The following is a 24860-nucleotide window of genomic DNA, read 5'->3' as shown; positions in this document are numbered from 1 at the left end:
GCCGTCCTTGCAGCCTGAGCGCGGTTCTCGCGGCGAGCGGGGGGCGTGGGCCCTCTCCCGGCGCGCCCGCTCTCCCCGCCTCGCCGGGCGACCGCCCCGACCGCGCGGCCCCAGCTGGATGCGGTGGGGCCCCGGCGGGCGGCGCGGCGGCCGCGGCCCCGGACGACATGTACCTGCTGGACGGCAGCGGGGAGCCCGCGTCTCCGCCGGCGGACGCGATGCCGCGCGGGACGCCCCCCAGGAAGACAGTCTACCGCATCTCCGTGACCATGGTCAGGAAGGAGCAGCTGACCGCGCCGGGCCCCGGCGGCCCCGACTCGCGCCCGGCTCGGAGACCCCGGCCTGCGCGCTCCCCAGACGCGCCCGGGCGGCTCGTGGAGGAGGCCGAGGAGGCGGCGGGCGCTGAGGACCCGGAGGGCTGCCGGCCGCGCGCCTGGGACTTCCGCACCTTCCGCACCCGCAGCACCGGGCAGCTGGAGCTCGGGCGGCTCCGGCCGTGCGCACGCGGCCACGGACCTGCGGACCTAGCCGGTAGCCCCCCAGCCATGGAGAAGGGGCCCGGCTCGCCTGCGCCCTGCAGCCCCGACGTGGAGGGAGCCCGGGCCGCGCCCCTGCGGCGGAGTCTCAGCTTCAGGCACTGGAGCGGGCCCGAGGCGCCGCAGGGCCGGGCCCTCGGCCGCAGGAGGCGCCACAGCAGCTCCGGGAGCCTGGCCTGGGCGCCATGCGAGGAGGTTGCGGCCGGCGAGACTGCAGCCGCCCCCGGGGCCACCCTGGAGCCCGCGGCCGCCGCGCAGCCCTCTTCAGAGAAGCGCAACACCTTGGACGTGGGTGAGGTGCTCAGCAAGAATGATGCGCTCTCGGACCTGGAGCGCTGGGAGCGCAGCAAGAGCAAGAACCGCACACTGGACAACAGCGACCTGCAGCGGCTGGAGCGCGCGCGGGCCGCGGCCGCTGGCCCCGGCGCGGCCTCGGAGCACCGGCTGCTGCGCTTTTTCAGTGGCATCTTCGCGCGCAGGGATGGCGCGCCCGGCGGCGGCCCTTCCCTCCGGAGCGGCGCCGGTTCGCGGCCGCGCGGCTACTTCAGCAGCCTGCGGCGGGCCCCGGCCGACGCGCACTCGTCCAGCGCCGAGAGCATCGACGGGTCCCCGCGCAGAGGTGGGCAGCGCGGCCGGGGAGGGGAGGGAAGCGGGGTGCTGCGGGGGCTCCGCTACGGGCCTGCTCGGGAGAGCACGCTGGAACTTGGAGGCAGCTAGGGTACTTGTCCCCGCAAGTCACCAGCCGGCGAACGGCCACGCCGGATGTGGACTCGGGTACTGCGATTTTTCCCCCCAGTAAGACTGCGGCGGTCTGTAAGTTCTTGACCGCCCCTGCTTCTAGCTGTGTTTGGTGGCACCTTTGTGGGTCTGCCTTCTCAGCCACGGTGAGGCTGTCTGCGGAGAGAGCACCTTGCCCAGTGGCGCCTCTCTCCCGCAGGCTCTGGCGCTGCCTTCTCCACGAGCCGGCCCTGAGCTCCCTGCACGCTTGCTGGCCGTGATACCTGTGGGCTGCCGCAGGGAGCCCGGCCTTGGCCCATGAAGGTGCCGCCCAGGTGGTGCAGCTTGGCCGGGAGCAGCAGCTTTCCTCTTAATTTCTTCCTTCACCCCCGAGCCCTGGTCGTCCTGTGGGCACTACCGTCTGTGCTATAACTGCGTGATGTGGCCTTGCTCTCGCTATTGCGCTCCTGGTAAAAAGAGTTCATCCCAGTGGTCAGGGATGTTGGCCTCTCTCCCCACAGTCTCCCTGCCAACTGGTGTCTTAGGAGAGCAAGTCTGGGACAGCATCCTGTCTCCTAGTAATGTCTGCTAGCATACAGCCAGGAAAATCGCAGCCCCGCAGTCTGTTCTGAAATCCCAGTTCTCTGTCCTCTGATGCCTTCCAGCAGGGGCCCTGCAGGAAAGATTCCAGGGGCAGACGTGATAATATTCCCTTGCAAGGATCTAGTAACCTTCTGACACCGTTTGGGGGTCAGAATCCTCCGGAAACGGGGAAACACAGATCCCGTCTCTCCACATGCTGGAGCAATACTCTGAAGGGAGGAGGCTGGGATGGGCGGTGGGGCCAGATTGTTACACCCTACTCATGGGGGGTTGGAGGGGGGACGCCTAAAGATGTTGTCCCGTGCGTTGCACCATCATTAGTAACATCCTTTATGCTAATTACTCAAACTCTGCTGCCCTTAGATATTAAGGTACTTGGAGCATGGCTGCATAGACTTTTGATTAGAGATTAACTGCCAACTTAGCGCCTCTGGGGAGGGTCTTCCTCCCTAGTGGGCTTCACCTGTCAACTGACAGCCTAGGGTGTATATTAAAACCATGCAAAAGAAACCAGTGCCCTTGCTGAAGCATTTCTAAGGTAAACTGAAGACAAATGATGTCATGTTCTAATATGCTTCTAATGAGCCTCAGACTGTGATAGAGAATATTTGGAATGAAGCAGTTGCATGTGCAGTAGTGTTAAAATCTGAGCTTTTTTTTGTTAGTGAGGATGTAGTATAAAGTTATCTGTTGCTGGGCCTGCCTGCATTCGTCTAGCTTGCTGTACACATCTTGTGTTTTAACCTGCCTTGGAATACCTACTTGAGAAGGCCTGGTGTTTCGACTCCAAGCATTCTTCCATCCCTTCCTACATGCTGTTAAAACATCAAAGACGATGTGGGTTATTTTGTTAAAACGATTGGTTTGTATGAAGTTGCTGCTGCCTTCGTTTGCGTTCAGTGGAAGTTCAGATCCGTGGGTCCCAGTTCTCCCTTTAATAGCAGGCTTGCATCTTTGTTCTCGTGGGCTTTGTAGAAAATAGTAATTAGCTGCTTGGGTTCTAGACAAGTATGCATCATAGACACGGAGGGAGAAGTGCACAGACATGATTTAGAATGAACGCGTTTCATTGTGATACCTACTGATACAAGGTAAAAGCTTTTGGGGTTTGGGTTTTTCCTGTCTGGTCAAATGGATTGATAGTAGATTTGGAATAGTGAAGGTGTGAGGTGTTGTGGAATTTTCCCCTTTAGGGCAGTCCAAGATAATAGTAATAATAATTATAGTGACGCTTGGTTTGTTTGCCCCTTTTGGCCAGTTCTTCTCGGGGTGGAATTATTTTGGTCTGAGACACAACCCTGACGTTGTGGGTTGTGTGGAAAAACTCTTAATGAACTAGGATACAGCACACACAATCAGAACTCCAGGGCCTTACTTTATTCTGAAGTTCTAGGTAATCATGCACAAAAAACCCTACCTACCTCTTTCACCTGCTTTTAGCTAAAATGTCTGAAATGTCAGTGTTCTCAAGATTTTTTGTAAGGCCAGTATCTATTACAAGTAAAAAGTGCATCCCCCACAGCTTTTGGGTCTTCTCATTTTTTTAGTATACGTTTCCACTTTTTGTATATTTGCTTCCTATGACCTAGGTTATTCAGAATTTAGGTGCTGTTTAAATGCGGTTTTGAATTTAGGGTAAAGTTCTCCAAGGTAACCTTCAGACACAGTGGAAGCCAGGCTCAATTTCCTGTAAATGTGCACAGAGTGAGGGTCCAAAGCCTTGCTCAGACCGTGGGGCCAGGTGAGTTTGCAGGACTCAGAAAAATTGGATTTTAAGAAAGGTAAAATGGTGCGGCTGTGCCTGTGAGGTCGGGCACCACCCTGTAATCAGACACTAACGACTTGTAGCAAAGCCTGAGATTTTCACACCCAGTGTGATGAATTTGTTTTGCCGCCAAGAGTCTGCCAGACATTTGTGAATAAAGCTTCCATTTTCAGGCTGTTTTAGTCTTCAGGATTACAGATAAGCTGTCGTGGACCTGTAACATAATATGTGTCAGGAGGGGCATCCCTAGTTTTCTTTGAGTCTTGGCCACAGTGTATTAAAATGTGGAGTTCTTTAAGTACAAAGGAAGTTAGAGAAGAGTTGTCATCCGGGGCAGGCTTTCCTTTGTTTGACTCCTGCTATTAAAGTTTTGAACTGGCTGTAGGAAAATAACTTTAATGGACTATGTAAGTAATTATTACATTAGTTCAAATGGTTTACTTGGCTTCTTAGAGTTCTATGCCTCATCTTAGACAAGGTACCTGGGCTAGTGTTAGGGAAGCAAGACGGTTAGAGCTTTATTTTACAGCACACGCAGGCTCACACATTATGGACTTACGGTTTTCCCATATTCTTATTCAAGGCACTACGATGAAAGGATTGAAGCCCCTACCTTTGTAGGATGTGCTTTTTCATCCCTGTTGGTACTCGCCTGTTTAGGCTCCTCGCCTTCCTTCCCCCTGATGGATAACAGTCGCCTCCCAGAGCTTCTGGGCAGCTGCACTATGTAAGGTTGATAACTATTAGCGAGCCCTAGAACGGTTCAGAGAGGCCCTGTGTCAGATCACAGGCAGTTTCCTGTCACCTGATACACATATATTAGAGCAGAGTCTCTTGACACAAGTACAATTTAATACAAAGAAAGCTCAAATAATAAATGATTAATTACCTCGTAGGGTGTCATTTTCTGGCGCATGCTCTCTGTATCCCAGCCGGCCCTGCGGACGCTCCTTGGAACCAGCCGCAGGCAGTGCCCGTCCAGAGCTGCACGTGTCTTTAGGGTGTTGTTTCACTGTCCAGGAGGATTGATTACAGCAATAAAGTGATTCATTGATAGCCCTGACTGAGGTTAGCTTTTTAGATTAGTAATTTACAACTGATTTTTGACAGCACATTTTTATGAGTGGCTTTGTTCTTTCACTTCTGATCCCCTTGATTTGTATCAGTCAATTTGTGTTGCTTGATAGTCCATTTTATATAGTTAAAAAGAAAAACTTCAGTAGAGAAAGAGAGGAAGCAGCAATTATATGAAATTAAATTACAGAAATAACTTGATACATTTTTATTTTTAAACTTGATTTGTTACTGAAAAGGATATACCTGGTTTTAAAGAAACATTGTAGCTCAAAGTTCTCATTTGAAACATTTTGAGCTAATTACATACCTAGTGTTTCAGAATTTACTTACTTTTTAATAAATGACTCCAGATAGCAATTTAGGAAAACCCCCACTGTTTGTGTTATAAGGTGGAATTGCTGTCCTGGAGACGGCAGCCCCGAAGGTCAGCTACAGACCCTCTCTGCAGACACTGGAGGCTTTGGCTATGTCTTACTGCATTTATTTTCTCCAATTGGTGCCCATGTGTCAGCATAGTCACCTGTTAGCTGCTTTCTTTATGTTAACCTGGGCTAGGAGTATCCTACCACCGAAGGAATGTTCAAAAATACATCTGCTTAAGGAGGTGTTCCGGTTTTAACACAAGCCCATTGCAGAAATCTTGCTGGTTATACAATTGACAAATACATTTTGTTTGGAAGTAGAAGACCCAGGTCTCAAGCACTTGGCACTATTTTTCTCAGTCGTCTTGTTTTTCTGTTGCATTAACAGAGTTTCTATGGTGTGTTCTGCAGTAGGAGCAGGAAGTTGGAGCACAGTTCCTGTCTTCAGGGGCCAAAAGCCTGTTGGGGGAGATGGAGACGTTCCAATGAAACACAACTTCAGCAAATACTTACGGGGAGGTATGGCTGTATTTCTCTGCACAGCATACCTCCATTAGAGCACTAATCCCAGGGTGTAATAACCTTGTGTACGTGTCTGCCAATTCTTATAGTCAGTGAGTCCCTTCTGGGCATGAAGCCCGTATTATTCCTCTTTGTACTGCAGAATTAAGAGCACTGTGCCTGTCACGTAGACTTTGAATAAATGTTTGTGGGAGGGATTAATAAGAAGACCGGGGGACAAAAAAGGGGAGCATATGTCCTTGAGCAAGGGAAGGAGTTAACGAAGGCCTCAGAGAGGGATAAAACACTTTGGGTCTTGCAGGATCGGTAGGAGTTTACCAGGTAGAAAAGAGGAGATTCTCCACCAGCAAGTTGGTTGGTTAGCTCCTAAGAAATCATTCTTGTCACCCAGATCTATACAACTAATGGCAGCATCAAGCATCAAAAAGGATGTCACAGTTCCATGATGAGTTTTTTTTTTTTTTTTTGGAAAAATTTTTGGCATAAAGTTTTTAGTTTTGATAGGAAATCCCCTTTAAGATGTTGTGGTCTTTTTGGTAATGATTTGAAACAATTATGTCAGTTTAAAATGATGTCACAGTGAGTAAAAGAATGAAAAACAGGAAAGGTTTTATTTATTGAGGACAGTGATTGAGATAAAGTATGTCCAGCTGCAGATATATCCCCAGGTGATGAACAGAATTGGTATTAAGGTCAACAGATTAGCAAAAAGAAGGGAGATTATTGTCTTTGCATCATTTTGAGAGAAGCACCATCTGCCCACCATCATTTTGGTCTAGGTTTTGTTCAGCCCAAATTAGAGTCCACTGCCATGTTGATATTTATTTGTTTGTAGCTGACAGCTTCATATATTCTATTTCTCATCTATTTCAGTGGATAGAGGCATCCACATTTGTTCTCTTTTCCCCTGTTAATTTACTTAAGACATTATTGTAGATACTCCTATAATTAAAATAAATATTAGCACCTGTCTGTTCATTTCCCTGGTTTTAATTCAAAGATGGGTCTTGGCCCTTTGTTTTCTTAGAATTTTTTGTTATTTTTGTTTTCATGGTCGGTTTTCAATTCTAACCACTAATGGATCTAAAGAGTAAGAAAGCTTATAAAAAAAATAAGCTTCCATTGGTCGGAAGATGGGAACACTCTGTTCACTCATTCGGTACCAGGTGTACCAGCCAGAGGCTCCTGAAGGATCATTTGGCTTCTTCCTCTCTAACAAATGATGATAATTTTTAAAAGGAGCATTTCAGTTGATGGGAGTGAATGGGAAGATGAGGGTTATTTTCTTACCCATCCTTTCTTGGGGGTCATACAAAGTGTTGAATCGATTTCTGGGATGAGCCTGAGGTCCAAGATTTTTTTTTTTTTTTTTGAGGAAGATTAGCCCTGAGCTAACATCTGCTGCCAATCCTCCTCTTTTTGCTGAGGAAGACTGGCCCTGAGCTAACATCCATGCCCATCTTCCTCTACTTTATACGTGGGGCGCCTACCACAGCGACGTCCGCACCCGGGACCTGACCCAGCAAACCCCAGGCCACCAAGAAGCAGAACGTGCACACTTAACCGCTGCGCCACCGGGCCGGCCCCTAGGTCCAAGATTTTGCATGACGCAGTGTGCCAGTTGTTTTGGTCAACACACAGGAACACTGACTGTCTTTGGGTACCAGTGGGATGGAAACTCGTGTGAGTGGATGTTCATCTGTTTGAGATGGTTGTCAAAGGGAATCTTGTGCTCTCTCCCGCCCTCCGTGCCTGCCGTTGCAAGGGCTTCTTTCAGCCGTCCTGCTGACTGTCAGACACTTGAGAATGGACTCTGTAAACAATGCCACCAGCCTTTCTGATGCATCTGCTTCCATCTCTAGTTCCCACGCCAGATCAGAATCACTCAGACACCACTTCTTCAGTTGGTGGGGCTTGGGGATAACAGGTATTTATCCAGTTCATACCTTCCTTTTCCAGTTAGCAAGGGCTTTAAAACAAGGGAAAAACCAGTTGGTCTGTGAAATACGTGAAACAGGATTTTAGACATAGGGAGGGATGCCTGTTTGTAACTTGCTTTCCCGCAACTTAAGTTCTGCTACCTTAGAAATGGGCACAGTTACCTGAGCAAGGCTGGTCCTTCCTCCTTTGGTGCCACTCAGCTCATTGATAGCTCCGAGATGCTTAGATCTTATTGTTCTGATGATTTAGTTCCCGAACTAGAATCCCACCCTTCTGAGAGTCTGATCTCTCCATCATTTATGAGTAGATACCTCATCTGCTTTCCTGGTCTGGTTCGTGGACGACCCTGGAAGCCAAGTTTATTGAAGACCCTGGGGATTGTTAATTTTGAAACAGAAGCCTGGGAGCGTGCAGACTCGTCTCCCACTATTTGAGAAGCGGACATAAGAAGGACCCAGGAGTTAGCACTGATTGGTGAAATGCATAGGGAAAGGGATTTTGACTCAGAATTAGGAAGTCACTTCTCACAAGCCGAGCCATCACACTTTGGAACAGGCTGCCTCCCCATGTGCAGAGTTTCCTCTCACTGGAAGCTTCCCAGCAGAGGCTAGTTGAGGAATCTTGGAAGGGGTGTTGTGTGTATGGTCTGGGGGCTTAGAAGCAATGCTCTTAAAATCTCGTCCCAGTTTTTATGGTTAAGGGTCCTTTCAGGATCTAGGATTTTGATGATTTTTGTACCCAGTCCTGTTAGGATGTGGCTTTCTCCCAAACTTAACGAAAGGGAGATATATTTATTTGTAATTTCTTTTGCCTGCCCCCCACCTGTGGCTCCTGCTTTATTCTGCTGGCTAATCTCAGTCTTAGGAAGAGTTCTGCCTGCCCACCAGAACCGTTCTGCTCCCTGCTCCCCACTGCCACCCAGCAGCTGCGCCACGCCCAGTGCTTCCTGGGCTCCTTTGGACCAACAAGCCCCACAAGGCGCTGATGCGATTTGTCCTTTTGGCTTCAAGATGGTGGGTGATGTCCCAGCGTGACCTTGATCTCATTCACAGCCTTTGCTTCTTTCTTGCTTTCTCTTAATGTCTTGACTCAAAAACTGATTTCAGGTGTATGAGTAATGTGATGATGGTGGCAGGAAAGAATGTTCTGCTGTTTATCGTGGAAGACTTTTAAGTTGCCACGTGGAGAGAGCGCAGTGGCCTGAGTCAGTGTAGTAGGCTTAGTCTTGGCTGCAACAGTTGAGCCAGCAAGGCGCCCTGACAAGTCACTGCCCCGAACCCCTCATTCGTTTAAATAAGCATTTCACTGCCCACGCTGGCCGATTCTCAGGGAGGCCAGACAAGAATGTGAAACCAAGTCCCACACCATGCAGCCCAGCAGATCGTCTTTGCTTCTGAGTGATTAACTAATACATTTTGCAAAAGACTCCAAGACAGAAAATATCAAATAGGTAGATATACTGGGATTTTTCACTTGCTAGGAGATGTACATTTGCCCAGGTGGGGCAAACACATGCCTGCAGCTACAAGTATAAATTAATCTGACGTTTTGTTTTTACTGTCACATTTTCTCATGATGTTCAGTTTAATTACTTCTTTTTAAATTGTTGATCATTGTACCTTAAAATTACACACAGGGAGAACAGAGTCATCTTTTTTCTTTGGCTTCATCTCCCCCCCACCTTTCTTTATTCATGTAACTGAAAGAGTAACAGTTACTTTGCAGCGTATGGATTCATTTCATTCCTGATACAAGCCAAGTACGTGTTTATTTCAGAAAGCTGTTCTGAGAGCCGCATCCTAGCACGGCCTCTCGTGACCCCTGCTTTCCTCCTGGAGGGACGGCGACTGGAGAGCGCGCTGCCTGACAAGCAGACGTCTGGGTCCCTGATGGAGGCCCTCTTTCTGCTGGTGAATAGTGACCAATAGTCCTCTCGGCAGTGACTTGGCAGCCTTCAGAGTAATAAGCACTGATAGATATATATATATAATTTGTTCAGTAATTGGAGTGTAATAAAGATCGTTTGGTGCATTCCACGTTATTCTGAAATATTTGGGTTTTCTAACATAATGATACAAATGGAATCACTGGACCTGTGTGGGTCTCAAGCCGACATTTTGACCCTTTTGTATATACAATACTACTGGTTTGGTTAAAAGCACTGTAGATTGACCCTTTAAGATTATGTCATAAAACTTGCTCACCGGCAAGTGACCCCAATGAGAGGCTCTTCGGGGTCAGGGTGTGGGGAGCTGGCCCCGTGACCAGACTTCTTGTGGGGACCCTTATCCTAAGAGTGAAGAGTGGTAATTAAGGATACGCTCACGTGAGATTGAGAAAATCTGCTTTGTCATGGAAAGGGGCTCAAATATTAAGAAACTGGGCAGCTCTGAGCAGGATTTGACGCTTTGATCTGGCTGTGGGAGAAGTGTCAGGCCAGAGCACAGTGGGATGGAGCGGGGGTCTGAGCATGAATGCTGGTGTCCACAAGGGTCAAGGCCTGGAAGCCCCCTCTGGGAGCTGCTACCTGGGAAGTGCCCTCTGGCCTGTGCCTTTGGACCTGTCTTGGATAACTCGATGTGTGAGCCCTGCCCTCATGCCTCTTCTGTGTTCTGTGGGCCAGTGAAAGGGGACCCAAGTCAGAGAGTGGCACTGAGGATGGAAGGTTGGCCCTTCCTGGGGCCTAATCTTTGCATCAGAACAGGTGACATCCATTTGGGCTGGTGCTGACACACAGTCTGCCTTTAGGTAGCATCCTGGCAGGTGTCTCCATTGCCTGTGTTTCAGCTTGTTCTCACAGTTCTTAGGTGGATCGTCATCCTCAGGAAAAGCGTGTGGCCTAGTGGGGAGGGTGGCTCTGGCCCCTGGGCCTCTGCTCAGAACCACACTCCACTGCTTACTCTTCCCACTGTGCACCTGGGCCGACCCTGGGGCCGTGAGCACAGAGGGGAGTACCCAGCTGCAATTCAGGATAAAACCGCTCTGCTTTTCTTTTCCTCCCCTCGGCTGGTCAGTCTGCCAGCCTCTTTGAGATGATCACTCCTTTTCCACTCACCACGACCAGGTAGAAGGCCAGCCCTGGAGCAGAAGAGAGAGACTTCAAACCTGGTGCTCTTGTCCTAAGCTCATTTCCACCCCACTCAAGTTCACGGCCGTTCCCACCCCATCCCACAGGACAGCGGGACACACAGGTACAGACAGCATGTTAAGAAGGTGTTTGTCTTTTAAAAGACCTGTTAGGGCCGGCCTGGTGGCTTAGGGGTTAAGCTCATGTGCTCCACTTCGGTGGGCCAGGGTTCGCAGTTTCGGATCCCAGGTGTGGACCTACACATCACTCATCAAGCCGTGCTGTGGCAGCATCCCACATACAAAATTGTGGAAGACTGGATAGATGTTAGCTCAGGGCCAATCTTCCTCACACACACACACACACACACACACAAAAACAAACAAACCTTTTAAAGTTTGAAGGCCTTGCCCACCCATCCTTAATTTAGGATCTCAAGTTTATGACACAAGAGTAAATGCTGAATGCATTAGAACCTAAACGTATAATGTGGTTATAATTTTTACATCTGCTGTTAGCATTGACCAGTACTTACCGAATAAAAGTATTGACCTTTAAAAGTAGATTATTAATAGATGAAGAGGTTCAGAATTAGAATACTGGGGAAATTTATTGTTTTCCACAGATGTGAACATCAAGCCGTGTCCTGCAGAGGGTCTGATTTAGTTTGCATGTTTTGTACTGTGATACTGCTGTGCTGTGTTTTGTTGCTCGTTTTCACATAGGAATAGTAATAAATACGATGTGAGGTCTTTTCAATCCGGTCGACAAGCCCGTGTAGCTTGTTGACTTTGAACGAGGCACCTGGAGCCAGATGCTTGCTTTTGCCATTTTCTGGATGTGTGTCCTTCCACAAGTTATTAACCTCTCTGTGCCTCAGTTTCCTTATCCAAGAAATGAGGATTGATTAGCACTTGACCTCCTGGGCCAGTGGTAAGGGGATTAGGGATATGTGTGCATTCCTCGTTTAGAGCAGCAGAGGGCACGACGTGAGTGTTCTGTCCCCATCACCTGTTGCTATAGGTTACCTGCCTCCTTGGTGGTGACCCACACCCCCCCCCCCAACAATGGGAAATGTTCTGGAAAAAAGTGCTGCCATCCTATCCAGCTTGGAAAGCAAGGTTCTGTGTGTATGAGAAATCTTACTCTTGTGAAAAATAACTTTTTTACCCTTTAAGGTAGAGTAGCTAAAAAGTAAAAATAATGATCTTTTGGAAAGGAGTTAACTATTTTGGGTTCCATTGACTTTTTTGGGGAATATACTTCTTTTTCCCCACTGAAATCTATATTTAAAAATTTTATTAAAATTTAATATTTTCTTTAATATTTTGTTTGATATTAATTACAGAAATATTTAAAAATTATAAATTATAGAATAATACATGTAGTATTATTTAATATTTAAATAGTTAAATTCATGAGTAAGTTATTAGGTAGGTGAAGAAACTGTGAATTTGAAAGGTTCACATGCTGAGGTTTCTGGTCCACTTTGTTGTCCTTTTCAGAAGAATACTTAGGAACTCACAGTACTTACAGGGTTTTGGACACAACTGCTGACGGACAGATTCAGACTGGGCTTCCAAATTCCGGTTCCGAGGAAGGCCTTTTGAATATCTAGCTGCCCGATTCTTTTCCCCCTTGCTCTCCACTTGATCCTGAGGAGTCCCATTGACATTGTTCCTTAGGAGACCCCTCATTGGATGGCCAGGTTAGAGGTCAGGCAGGTGGGGCTGGTAGCAATCTTTCTTGACCTCAATTGCCCCGTGTGTCCGGTGAGGGGAGGAACCCTAAGCCTAGAAGTGAACATTCTTCTCAACAGAAGAATCTGGGTATTTGCTGTCAAACAAATTTGCATCCCTAAGGCAGTTAGTTTTCCACACTGCAGGAGATTTTTTTGGCATTTCCTTTTTCTTTAAGTCTTAAGATAGATATTGATCTGTGGAAGGAGGTTGAGTTCGAAGGTTCCATCAGTACTGAATTTGGTTTTAGTGCTCCCAGGTGGCATGCAGTAACCAATTCTTTTGGTACCCAGGGATGTCCCCATGCAGGTCTGTGCACCACACCTTTCATTTGTAGTAAATGTGCCTTTGGGGGATAACATGACTTGTGTATATCATGCCAAGTCAACCCTAGAAAGGTCATTCCTCTTAGAGACCAGGTTAAAATCCATTTCAGGTGAGTTTCCGAACTTAGATGTACTTGATGCATGTCAGTTACAATCTGAGAAAATGTGCAGATAAAATCCTGCTGCATGTGGTGGCCCCTGTCTGAAATGCTGATTGTTTGTTTAGATGACTTGTCAGCTTTCCATTTTGTCTGTTTCCAAAATAAACATTCACAGAACGTGGCCAGAGATTTGTTAGGGATATTCGCAGCCATGGGGGAAGTCAGAACGGTTTCTTGGGAGGGGAACGCACACGTTCCTGGGGGCTCAGGCCCTGTGGAAGAGGGGCGTTTCCTGGATTTCTCCTCTTAACCTCTGTCCTCAGACATTCAGGCCTGAGCTTTCTGTCTAGTCTTCGGGGTCTGTAGATGGGCGAGGGGTCCGTATTTGCTGTGTCAGATTCCTCAGTGTGCCTGTCAGTGTTTGGGGTCCTGTGTGTATGTTTGTGCAGCACTTTTCCCTCCATCTCTGGTTCTTCTGGGAGTCGGTGAGGGTCCCCTCAGCTCAGTTGATGTTCACATGGCCAGCCCCTGTGCTTCAAACACACTTCTGGAACTTTCTGCCTCCCCCTTGGTCCCTAGAGATCAGATCCGACCACCTCCAACTCCCGGCCCAGCTAGCATCTGCCATGCTGAGCATTTCCAGTTTCTAGTAGGCATGGAAATAGGAAATGGTTTTTTTACCCTTATGTTGAGGTTTTTCTCATGCCCTTGTGTCTAAAGGCTCGTGCTCATTACGACTAATGCAAGGGAGCTGCCACCATGCAGTAAAAATAATCATCGTTTGTTGCCCTCCACGGTTCCCCGGGGGTGAGTCGCAGGCTTTGCTGTGGAGGGAATTATCTTGGGAGCCCTCCGGTGACAGCTCAGGGAGCAGAGCCAGTAAACAGAGGGGTGAGTCCTAGGTCCGCAGTGCTGCCCCTCAGTCTGGTGCCCCTGCCACCAGGCTGCTATTTGAGGCACAGACTGATGGTGCCTATTTTTAGACTGGTTTTGTTGCTGTGTCCCAATAAGGCAGCAGCAGCAGCCGCCACACCTATGCGATGTTTGCATATATTGATTCATGGATTCCAACTGCAACCCTGTGACATAGATTATTGTCCCATAGATCAATAGATTAACTGGTTATCTATAGAGAGGTATCTACATAGAGAAATATAAATAGATAGATTAAGAAATAAGCCCAGGGCTGCCTCATCAGTCAGGAGCTCCAGGGCTCCTGCTGTTAGCTCACTGTGCTGCCTTCGGTGGGTGACAGCCCTGCACACTCCTCTTCTTTCCCTGTCACGCTAAGATGGTCCTGGGCACTTGGGAGCTAGAGCGGGAGTGATGGACAAAGGGAGCGAGCTTGCTTTGTCCTCCCAGTCACTGCACGGCCCATCAGATGGCACGGTGTGAGCTCGTTGCTCTTCTTAGGCTCTTAGAATCTGAGACACAGCATCGGGCGCCTTCCCTAATGGGCAGAAATTAGGGGACTGTAGGATGTCTTCATATGGCCCCAGAATATCACATTTTTGGACCACACAGAAGCTTGTGCAGGAAAATGGCAGTGCATTTGTCAGCCCCAGGGAGAGTGCGGTGTGGTGGTTGTGGTCCTGTCCTGGGCAGGTTCGGAAGGTCTCGGGTTGGTTTCTCGACTGTCCTCCTTTTATCGTCATTTTAGACTGACGGACCTCAAATTGCCAGGCTGAGTAGGGATCTTCCCTAACCCGCCTCCTCCATCTCCTCAAACCTGAGTGATGAAAGATCAGTACCATTTCCACTGGGTTGTGATTTCTGCTGTTTTTCAGAGTAGTCATGGAGCTGGGACGTTGGCAGATTCCCCCACACACCCGTGAGCGTGTGTCGGATGGTGCCTGTGGAGTCTTGGCGGGCAGGACTGAGGCCGATGCTGCCCGAGCAGGTGGGCAATGAGATCGGGTTCTGCACCCCCCGCCTGGGAATTGTCAGAGTTGAGATGTCAGGCTGGATAGTTTTCTTTTCTGGACTGTATTGAACGCTTAAGGATATTTAGTGGCATTTACAATGTTTTAAAAAAATGCTGCTTTTATTTATTTTCCCTGGACTAATTTTATCTGATGGTAAATTCATCTAATGGTTGCCTATGTTTGATAAAAATGATAAAGCCCTGGGTCTCACTTCTCTGGTTTTCATGCGATATTGGCACGTGTCCCTTCTCCCCGGTCACTGGAGGGTCCAGAGGTGTTTCTCTCTCTTCTTCCTGAGGATGAATTTTACTTCCTGACCTGCACTGCGGGCCAATGCACTGGCTTCCCTTTTTCTGCTCAGAGGACCTGAGTACACATTTCTAACACAAATGACCCTGGAGAGTGAGAGCTAGAAGGGCCTTTGACCCCCGCCCCTTCCCACCCTAATCCCCACCCTTTTGAAGGTGAAAGTGGCACCTGGCCCGATGCAGCTGGGCTCCAGAGGCTGCAGCTGCTGCAGGCAGGTGTTGGCAGGCGTAGGAGTGGGGGGTCCATCCCAAGCATCCTTGCCTCCCCAGCTCTTGGCCTGCGATCCTGGCTCCAAAGATTACGCTTTGTTCCAGAGGCAGAGCCCAAAGTGGAGCATTTGCTATTGTACATTTGAAACATTTAGGCACAGGTTTTAGTTTAAAATAAAAGTGATAACCAAGAAGCAAGGTGTGACTTGTTCTTAGCTGCTTGACTAGGAGGATGGACAGTGTAAACGTCTTAGCTTAGCAGGCACACAGATTCCGAGACTGATGGCCGTCACGTGGCTTTGCTGCCCCAGGAGCTGTGCTTGGCCCGGCAGCCAGATCCCCGGGCTCGTCTCTCTGACAGATGCATGCTTTGCACTTGGTGGGCTCAAGTCTGCTTGGGGTGGGTGCATTGGTCTTGAATTTTGGCTGCCCGTGCAGTATCTTTGAGTGAAATCATTGTGTTTTTTCTTTGCTCATGATTTTTCCCCCCTCCGGTCCCTCCAGTCACAGTATTGGTTTCGAGAATTCCAAATCAATGGTTTTATTTTCAGAGTTCTAAGTCTAGCCATGTAAACACTTCGAGTCTGGGCCTGGAGGGTTTGGCGTGGATTCCTGGCTGCTGTTTTAAATATGCCAGAAGCCTTCTTGGAAGTCACTCACTGCTGGTTTTTCTCTGATTGGGCTGCGAGCTTGGGATCTCAGAGCATCAGATTAGAGTGCTGGAGCCCTGGGCTGGGGGTTGTTTACTGGGAGATTCTGTCCTCCCCCCCAGATCCTATTTCCTAGGCCAAACAGGGCCCAGGGAAGTCTGCCCCTCTCTGAGGGACCCCTGGCTCTGGGTACTAGTTGCTAAGTGCCTTTTTTTTCGTACCCACACACACATGTAGCTGGGCCTGCACCTGGCCACAGGGCTGCCCTGTGGAAAGACCAGTGGGTGTGTAGATGGATTCTGCCGCTGTTCGTCGAAGGAGGGGAAGGGGAGCCTTTATAAGGGCTGTACGTGCCGGTGACATGCTCTCACAGGTGGGGACTTTTAAGCGTTTCCATGGCAGTCAGCAAAAGTAAATTTAACACATCTTCAAAACCTACTTACCACCTCAAGTTAAAGTTAATCATTGGACACATGCCAGCATCCAGTTGGGGCACCGAGGAGTCTGTGACTCACCTCTTTCTCCTCCCTCCCCCACCACACAGCAACTCGGTCTAAAATGGTCAAATAACCGGGGTCACTTGTGGCTGTGACCACAGCACACACACCGCAGTACCTGTGACTGTGGGTTCACACCTGCCGAGGCCCCAAGGGCAGAGAGCCGAGGGGCCCCTTGCTTTGGGGACCTGCATCTCACTTCCTTCCCTTCTTGTCCTCAATGAGGTCTCCAGCACCTTGCCCCTCCCCCGCCCTGCCCCCCATTCACCCACTGGGATGCAGCGCTGACCAAGCTTGGGGACAATGGCTGATGACATCCAGGGAGCTCGGAGGCAAAGCAGGGACCACAATTAAATTTCCTAGTAGAAACAGGCATGCTGTGTACTGTGGAACTTTAAAAAGAGTAAAAGCACCATCATGGGAACTAGGTAGCTGGTCACCTAGTTGCAAGATAGATGACTTGCTAAAATCACGAAGCTTTCCTCAGAGGCTGTCAGTCAGCTAAACAGAATCAGTGCAGACGCCATGCATGCCTGTTGAGTTTGACTTTGAATATCCATCCAAGGGGCTTTGGCAGAAGCTGTTTTATGTGCCCAAAGCCAAAAGCTGAGGGGGCTTCCTGGCAGGCACCACGAAGGACCAGCCCCTGTACGCCCAGTGATCATCACGGCTGGGTGTAGACAGCTCCATGTAGTAGGTTCGTCCAATGCGCCCCACTCCTGCCTCTCTGGCCTCACCCCCATGTCAGAACGGGGCGTCCACCTTCTGTCTGCCCTTCAGCCCACACCTGGCTGCTGCCTCCTGCATCTGGTCCCTCGGCACTTCTGGAGTGCCACCTCTTCCCTCCTGTCCTCTCCTCCTCCTCCCCCGTCTCCCTGTGCTGGTCCCTCCTCCTCTCCCCCTCCTCCTCCTCCTCTCCCCCTCCTCCTCTCCCATCTACTTTCCTCCTTCCATCCCTCTACCACCTGGGTCCACAGACAGCAGGAGGGGCCTTCCAGCCTGCCTGTATAGCCGGGTCTCACACACCAGCCAGAAAGTATGACTCATGTCATCTTCTCGCCTTAAAAGCCACCAGGTAGCTTCCACTGCCGTTATGATAAAACCCAAACTCTGTACCCCAGCATCTAGCCGCACTTCATTCTACTCCCACCCTCCCCTCCACAGCTGCCCTCCTGGCCTGGCACTGCTCCCCTGCGGCGTCTCTCCCCCTGGCTGCTCCTCCAGGACCCAGCACTTCCGTGCCAGCCCCTTCCTAACTGTCACTCACCCAGCCAGCGTCTCAACTTGCCTTTGCTAGGCTCCGCTGAGTTTCCTGCCCACCACCCTCCCCTCCCGTCCTTATGAATCTCTCTGTGGGCTCATCTGCGCTAGACTGACACTTCTTGAGGGCGGGATCCGGTTGGAGTTTGTCATGGATGTCTTACTAGTTCTTGGCGTGGAGCCTGGTTCCAGAAAGCCTGGGTGAATGAATGAGTCAGCGAGTGAATAGTACGCACTGCCGAGGGCGGCTGCCTTGGGGAGCTGGCGAGTGAATGGGGAGGTGCCGTGACCTGTGAGCCAGCGTGTCTGTGGCGTGTCGGATTCAGGTGCTCGCCGGGGCAGGCGTGGTCCGGGCGCCTTCTTGGTGGGGCTCTGTGCATTCTCTGCAGCAGTTACCATTGGCGAGGCCATTGTGGGAGGTCTGCTGCTCAGGAAGCAGGTGCCAGGACGGGAGTAGCAGGCAGGACATTTCCTGAGGCCAGCTCTGGAGCGCCCCCCTTCGGGGGCTGGAGAGCCCCACCTGCGGTGGTGTGGAGAGGTCGCCCCACCTGGGAGGGGTGTCTTGGAGAGTGCCCACATGGCGGGGTGTGGAGAGAGCACCACTTGCAGGGGCATGGGGAGAGTGCCCACCTGTGGGAGAGTTCAGACAGCACGAGTGGAAGGAGGGTGGCTTTGGGCTGCAACGCAGTCTCCACGAGGGGGTCAGGCACCGTGAGGACGTGGGTGGGGTAGGGACTGCGGACTCGGATGGCTCTCAGAGCTGTCTCCAGTTAGGCAGGGGGGCTGGGCCTTTATACCCATTACCAGTCTGTGGTTGGATGTGGTCTGCCCTCCAGGGATCATGTCCTCGGGCCACACCGCTCTTCTCAGCCAAGGGCAATCACTGGGAGGGGACCTCAGCTTAGACTGGTCCACCACCATCGCTCCCCACTGCCAGGCTCTGAGGGCCGGAGGAGGGGACTGGCCGGGTGCACCTTGGTCATGTGAAGGTGGTGTGGAAATCTCTCCTTAAAGAGCATTAGAAGAAGTCTCGCCATCCTAGTAGGAGGATGCAGAAATTAAATAGAAGAGTGAACTGAGAATTGGTTTTAATTAGCTTTTTTTATAAGGATTTTGTCAAAGTGTTTATTTTTTTATTGAAGTATAATTGACATACAACATTATATTAGTTTCAGGTGTAAATCAGTAATTTTTTTTTACGTTATAAAATGTTCGTAAACTTCTAGAAGAAAACAGGGCAGTAAGCTCTTTGACATCAGTCTTAGCAGTATTATTTTAGATATGTCTCCTCAGGCAAGGGCAACAAAAGCAAAAATAAACTAATAGAGCTTTTGCACAGTGAAGGAAACCACAAACCGAAGAAAAAGGCACCTGCTGGATGGGAAAAGGTATCTGCAAATGATGTCGCTGGTAAGGGGTGAATTTCTAAAATATGTAAAGAACTCATACAACTCAATACCAGAAAAACAATCTGATTAAAAAATGGGCAGAGGACCTGAATAGACATTTTTCCAAAGGAGACGTACAGATGGCCAACAGGCCCATGAAAAGATGCTCAACATCACTAGTTACCTTTTATTCACATGCAGAAAATCTCTGTCTGCCAGAAATTATCTCAGTTTATATGCAGTAAAATCAGTTCCTATGTATCGGTCCTAGCAGGTGGTAGTTAATGGCATTTCCATTTGGAAAACATGGTAGTTTGGGTGTCTACTAATTTTGCAAAGATACCGTGAACATTTTGTAAAAAGTGATGGAAATTGTCCTCTGGTTTTGGAGGTAGTATGTATGGGTGACTGTCTTTTTACATTTAGTGATGCAAATAATAAGGAATAAAAAGATCAGGAAGCTCCTTTCTGTGCAACTTCTTGGGTCCCAGCATCCTTTGTTCTTCTTTATCTTTTTTTTTTTTCGGTGTGGAAGATTTGCACTGAGCTAACATCTGTGCCATTCTTCCTCTATTTTGTATGTGGGATGCCGCCACAGCATGGGTGATGAGTCATGTAAGTCTGCACCCGGGATCCGAAGCCGGGCTGCTGAAGTGGAGCACGAACTTAACCACAATGCCACTGGACCGGCCCTTGTTCTTCTTTATCTTGCTCAGGCACCTCCTTCGGACCTTTGGGGATGTGTCCTGCTGTCAATGCCCACCTCACCTTGTGTGTACATTCAGAGACTCTGTCTTCCCTCCTGAGAAGTTAGCTGTGATTAGAAAGCAGCACATCTCAGACCTAGAGGACAAAGCAGTAGGAGTTGAGGAGGCACGAGGATGTGAGGGAACCCGGGTTTCTTCCTCCCAGTTTGACCTGCATGGCATTCACAGGGATGCCCGGCAGAGCCTCCCACCGCAGCCTGCATTTCCTGCGGTGGCATTCCACTGCGTTTGATGGGTGGGGAGTGTTGATGGTGGGTGGGAGATGACGACCAACTTTCCGTAGTTTGGGAATCTCTATCTTTATTCATCTTATGTCTATTATTTTACTATTAAGTGGTCTTTGTAATTTCAAAACCGGGTGAGAATCTGACATTCGTAGTCTGAGGACTAATACTTAAGTACAGAAATAGTGGGGACCTACTCCTTGTGCCTCCTCCTTAGTTACGCTGTTGGATGCTTAGACCTCGAGGCTGACTTGAAAGGCCTCTTGGTGTGTCACCTTGATCACCAAGTGGACGAGTCATCTCATACTCCTCTAGTTCTGAGCGACATAAAAAGGAACTGCTCCTGTCTGAGAAAATGTCTCTATTGCCTTTTCTCATTGAAAGACATAATGCATGCCCATTGTAAAGAATTAAAACAGGACGGAAATCCGTTAAAGAGAGAAAGAAAATCCCCAGGCCTGCTCCTCCTCGGGGATAGCCCCTGCTATCAGATTAGTTGGCTATAATTCCAGATAACCTTCTTTGCACTTGTTTATATGCTAACTAATTTACCTAGTGTAGGACAGGAGCTCAGATGACATGATCTCTCACCTAGCTTTTCTGCTCAATGTATTGTACGCCATCTATCTTGAGACTTCCCGTGCACAGCCGAATTTTGTTCAGGGTGTAGTGGGGCAAAGTCTGCACCTGTGCATACGTACCGGTACAGCAGTGTCTGTTCTGTGTCAGTTTGAGTTGGTCAGGCATAGAGGCAGGTGCAGTGAGCTTACCTTGCCAGGGGACAGAGATAAGAGGTGAGTGGTACTTCAAGCAGGTGGCACCGAGAGGGCCTGTGTATGCACGGGACTGGGGGAGCACCAAGCCCAGGGAACAAAGGACACCAGCAAGGTGGGATCTCTCCTTCCCGAGGATGCTTCATGAGGAGTGGACCGAGGTGGCTTCTGTCATAGACGCCATGCGGCATTGTTGGGCCGAGGTGCTGGTGATGTTTGTGACCATCGCCAGCCTCTCTGTTGTGGACCTCATGTCTTAATCCCTTTCTGTGTAACCACTGGCAATTCTTTTGTGCTGAGAACAGAGGAGGGCCAAGACGATGCGTGCCTGGGGGCGTGCCAGGACAGGGAATGAATGTGGTGATGGGCCTTGCCCTGTCCAGTGGGGAGGGGGTTTGCATGCTTGTCTTATTTTCTAGTTTTTAATCCCCAACATCAGTGACAGAGGGGGACCCAGGACTCAGTGCAGTCCTGGAGAGCCCAGTGGACCTTCCAGGATGATGACGGAGGCAGGCCTTCAGCTTCTGCACTTTGCTGTCTGCATCGTACTCTCTCGGACATGAGGCCAGGACCACGCCCATGAAAGGAGAGATGGACTCCTGTTTGTCAGCCGGCTCAACAGCCCTGCTCCCAGGACTGTGATTAGATTTCTTGGGCATTACAAGCTGATGGGCAGTATTTATTCTAATCCTATAATGCCGCCACAAAATTGGTAGTGGCACCATGAAATCACTGCCCATTTCCTGTGCATGGCCTGCAGACTTATTTGTGGTGGGGGGGGGGGGGGCGTTTGTGCTAAAGATGAGCTCTGTTGCCATCCTATAAAAAGCAGTATCCCAACTTGTTTTTAGTTTTGATTTGCCTTGTCAACACTAAGTCGTGGGTTATTGTAGCCAAAGGGCATCATGAGGCCATGTCAAGGATCTAGGGTCTCTGAAACCTCCCTTTTGGTCAGCACGGGCCCGTTAAAGAGAGAAGCTGGGATGGCCCCCAAGTAGCTGGCTGTGGGTCTGCCTGGAAGGGCATTCCTAGAAGAGAAGGTTCTAGGATGTGAGAGCCAGAAGGGACCACATTTAGATGAAGGGATCGGGGCCCACAGAGACCAATTGACTTGCCGAAAGGTGCCCAGGTGCTCCTTGGAGAGCGCAGATCTGAACCAAGCGTTCCCACGTCCAGCTGGGGCAGTGCTGGTTTGCTCGTAGCTGTCTCTATTTCCCACAGTTAGTCGTCGCGAGCCGCCCTCAGGAGAGGTTGACCACGGCAGTGCCCACCTGCCCCTGGACTCCCTGCAATCCCGGTGAGCTGATGTTTCTGTCGGGATGGACACGCGATGGGGGCAGACACAGAGTGTCCTCTCTGTGCCTTTTGCCCCTGCTGTTGGGCAAGAGTGACCTTAGACCCTGTGGACTATACTGCCTCCAGCTCCTCCAGCCAACGTCTTGGTCGTTTGTTTTGGCTGAAATTCAGGGGCCACAGGGAGAGGGTTAATTCTGACTGCTCCTTCTGTAGTCATCTTCTGGATTCCTTGTCCTCTGTCATCGAGCTTTCTCTTATTCTACACATTAATGGCACCATGAATTAAAAAATATTACTGACTGTTTACAATTCTTGATGGAATTAAAACTGTCAGGCCCAATTATATCCAGCACGGGACTGACAGAGATTCCGCATGTCAACTGTAGGTATCTAAGCTTTCTTTCTGGTTTTCTTCAGTGTTTACTTTAACCAGGGAAAATGTTCTTGTTTGTTTCAGCGTTGTCTTAACTTCCACAAATAAAGTGATTGTTGCCTACGTACCAGCATCTCAGCTGCAGACTAGAAATTACTGGTTTTTTTTTTTTTGGAGGAGGGTTAGCCCTGAGCTAATATCTGCTGCCAATCCTCTTCTTTTTTTACTGAGGAAGACCGGCCCTGAGCTAACATCTGTACCCATCCTCCTCCACTTTATATGTGGGATGCTGCCACAGCATGGCTTGATAAGCAGTGCACGGGTCTGCGCTCGGGATCTGAACTGGTGAACCCAGGGCCGCTGAAGTGGAGCACATGAACTTAACCGCTATGCCACTGGGATGGCCCTGAGAAATTACCTTTTAATGTATGTGTCCCCTCAGACTTCAATAGGAAGAACAGCTGTCTACTTTTACAACTCAGAATAATGGCTGTGGATTTAACCTACCAATTTTGTTTTCTCTGGCAATTTCTGACTCACACCTTTTCATAAAAATGTCCTTAGTTCAATATTTTCATTTTCAAGGACTCTGTAATTTCATTTTAAGTCTTAAAATGTTTTAAAGAATCCTTGAAGTCTGTTTACAATTTTCAGTCCTATAAAATGTGGGATTCTGACTTTGGTCTAAGATGACAAAGTTCTTCTGCTTCTTAGAAGTGCGAGGAGTGGGGTTGGCCCCATGGCCACATGGTTAAGTTCCCTCGCTTTGCTTTGGTGGCCTGGGGTTCATCGGTTTGGATCCTGGGCTTAGACCTACGTACCAGTCGTCAAGCCGTGCTGCGGTAGCACCCCACATAGAAGAACTGGAATGGCTTAGTACTAGGAGCTGCGGCTAAGTACTGGGCTTTGGGGAGGGGAAAGAGGAAGCTTGGCAAGATGTTAGTTCAGGGCCAATCTTCCTCACCAAAAAAAAAGGGGGGGGGGGCCAGGAGCCACTGGCAGGAGACTGTGTATCCTTGGCCATGACAGCTGGCATTTTATTGGTGGGGCCATGGCTCAGTATGTTCCTAGGGTCGTTGTCTCAGGGGCACTTCATTATAGCAGCCCTGTGCAGTAGGTGGCAATATTGTTTCGTAATTATTAATCACACCAGCCATAATTTTAGAGTTCTTGTTAACCTTCCCACTTTATAGAAGCTGCCACCCAAGGCTCAGCCATGAATCCCTGTGAAGTACAGGTTGAGTGCCCACTCCGTGTTAAGCCCTGTGGTGGATCTTGAACCAGCTTCCTGCTAGCAGCCCTCTGGAGAGGAGAGAGAAGCAGGAGGGAGGCCTGTCCCCTTGGCTGGTCTGTGGGTCAGTGGGAGTTGGTAGTGGCCTGGACCACTGTGGGCATCTGATGAGCCCTGACCCCTGCTTCTGTGGGCAGGAAAGATAGAGACGACTGTGGTTAGGCAAGACATTCCAAGACTGCACGCTCAGACCTGGGCCCTCCTGGCCGCCACATCTTTCCCAGCTTTGGTCGGGGCTGTGGGGGGGCGGGCGTCAGGTTTTCCTGCTGGGATGTGGGAACAAGAATAGGCTGAGTCAGGCTGGTTTGGGGCCAGGGTCTTGGGGGGCCTCTGGCAGACTTGAGCAATGGCTTTGATTTGGGGGTACCTTGGTGTAGAAAGTTGAAATATAAAATCAGGTTTTGGGGGACATGGGTCAGTTTAGCAGGGAAATTGGGGCTGACTTCTCATAACATTGTAGCTTGTGACTCTCATATATAAAGTTGAATGTACTTTTTTTCCCCCCAAGAAGTTTCATGACCCCTTTGAATTCCCTCTGGATACATGGAATCCCCAAACCCTTGATTAAATCTTTCCCTCTTTCTACCCTGGAGCATTTTGTGGCCCAGATTTACTCGTTGGAGCCATGAAGCACCCTCCAAAAAGTGAATGAACCACCACATCCAGATTGCATTCTGCCACCAGAAGGGTTGACATAATTCAAAACCCAAATTCGCAAATGGTTTCTTTGTTTTTGATGGTGCTTTCATCACGAGGCAGGTACGCCTTTCTCCGTGGACTTTGGTTAGCAGATGAGGCGTTGTGAGGACTGCGTTTCTTCCAGCATCTTGCAGTGACGGTGTCTAAACTCACTCCCAAGCTCTTGAGGTTTGGGAGTTAAAACTGGAAGTGAGACCCCCAGTGAAATGAGGAAAGAGCCAGGTGTGATGCTTTGCAGCAGAAAGTGTTCGGAGGCCTGCCTGTGGGTGGTCCTTCCAGGGACTCCGGTGTTGAGAGGGGCCCTGATTTGAGCTTGGAGACAGACCTGTTATCTGCGAAGATGCTCGTGTTCTGGTCCACAAGAGCTAGGACCATGGGCTTATCCTGCTTGGGGAGCCAAAGCCTGCCCTGGAGAGCTGCTTACACCAAAGCCTGCCCTGGAG

The 24860-nt window shown here is 49.5% G+C and overlaps 1 protein-coding gene across 4 annotated transcripts in view; it reads left to right on the top strand.

Moving 5' to 3' along the window:
- AGAP1 (ArfGAP with GTPase domain, ankyrin repeat and PH domain 1) overlaps nucleotides 1–24860 on the top strand; it is a 559767-nt gene that overhangs the window by 157529 nt on the left and 377378 nt on the right. For 3 of the 4 annotated variants that reach the window (XM_046643543.1, XM_046643544.1, XM_046643542.1), the window contains exon 1: nucleotides 7–1155. The exons of the other annotated variant lie outside the window; for it this stretch is intronic. In XM_046643543.1, coding sequence (XP_046499499.1) covers nucleotides 168–1155 — 988 coding nt within the window. In that variant the 5' untranslated portion in view covers nucleotides 7–167. Of the gene's footprint in view, nucleotides 1–6; nucleotides 1156–24860 lie in introns of those variants that run through there. 4 annotated transcript variants of the gene reach the window in all.

The sequence above is a fragment of the Equus quagga genome, chromosome 17 (assembly GCF_021613505.1).
Source record: "Equus quagga isolate Etosha38 chromosome 17, UCLA_HA_Equagga_1.0, whole genome shotgun sequence".
NCBI lineage: Eukaryota > Metazoa > Chordata > Mammalia > Perissodactyla > Equidae > Equus > Equus quagga.
The sequence above is the reverse complement of the archived record's forward strand: the minus strand, read 5'-3'. Positions and strand labels throughout refer to the sequence as shown.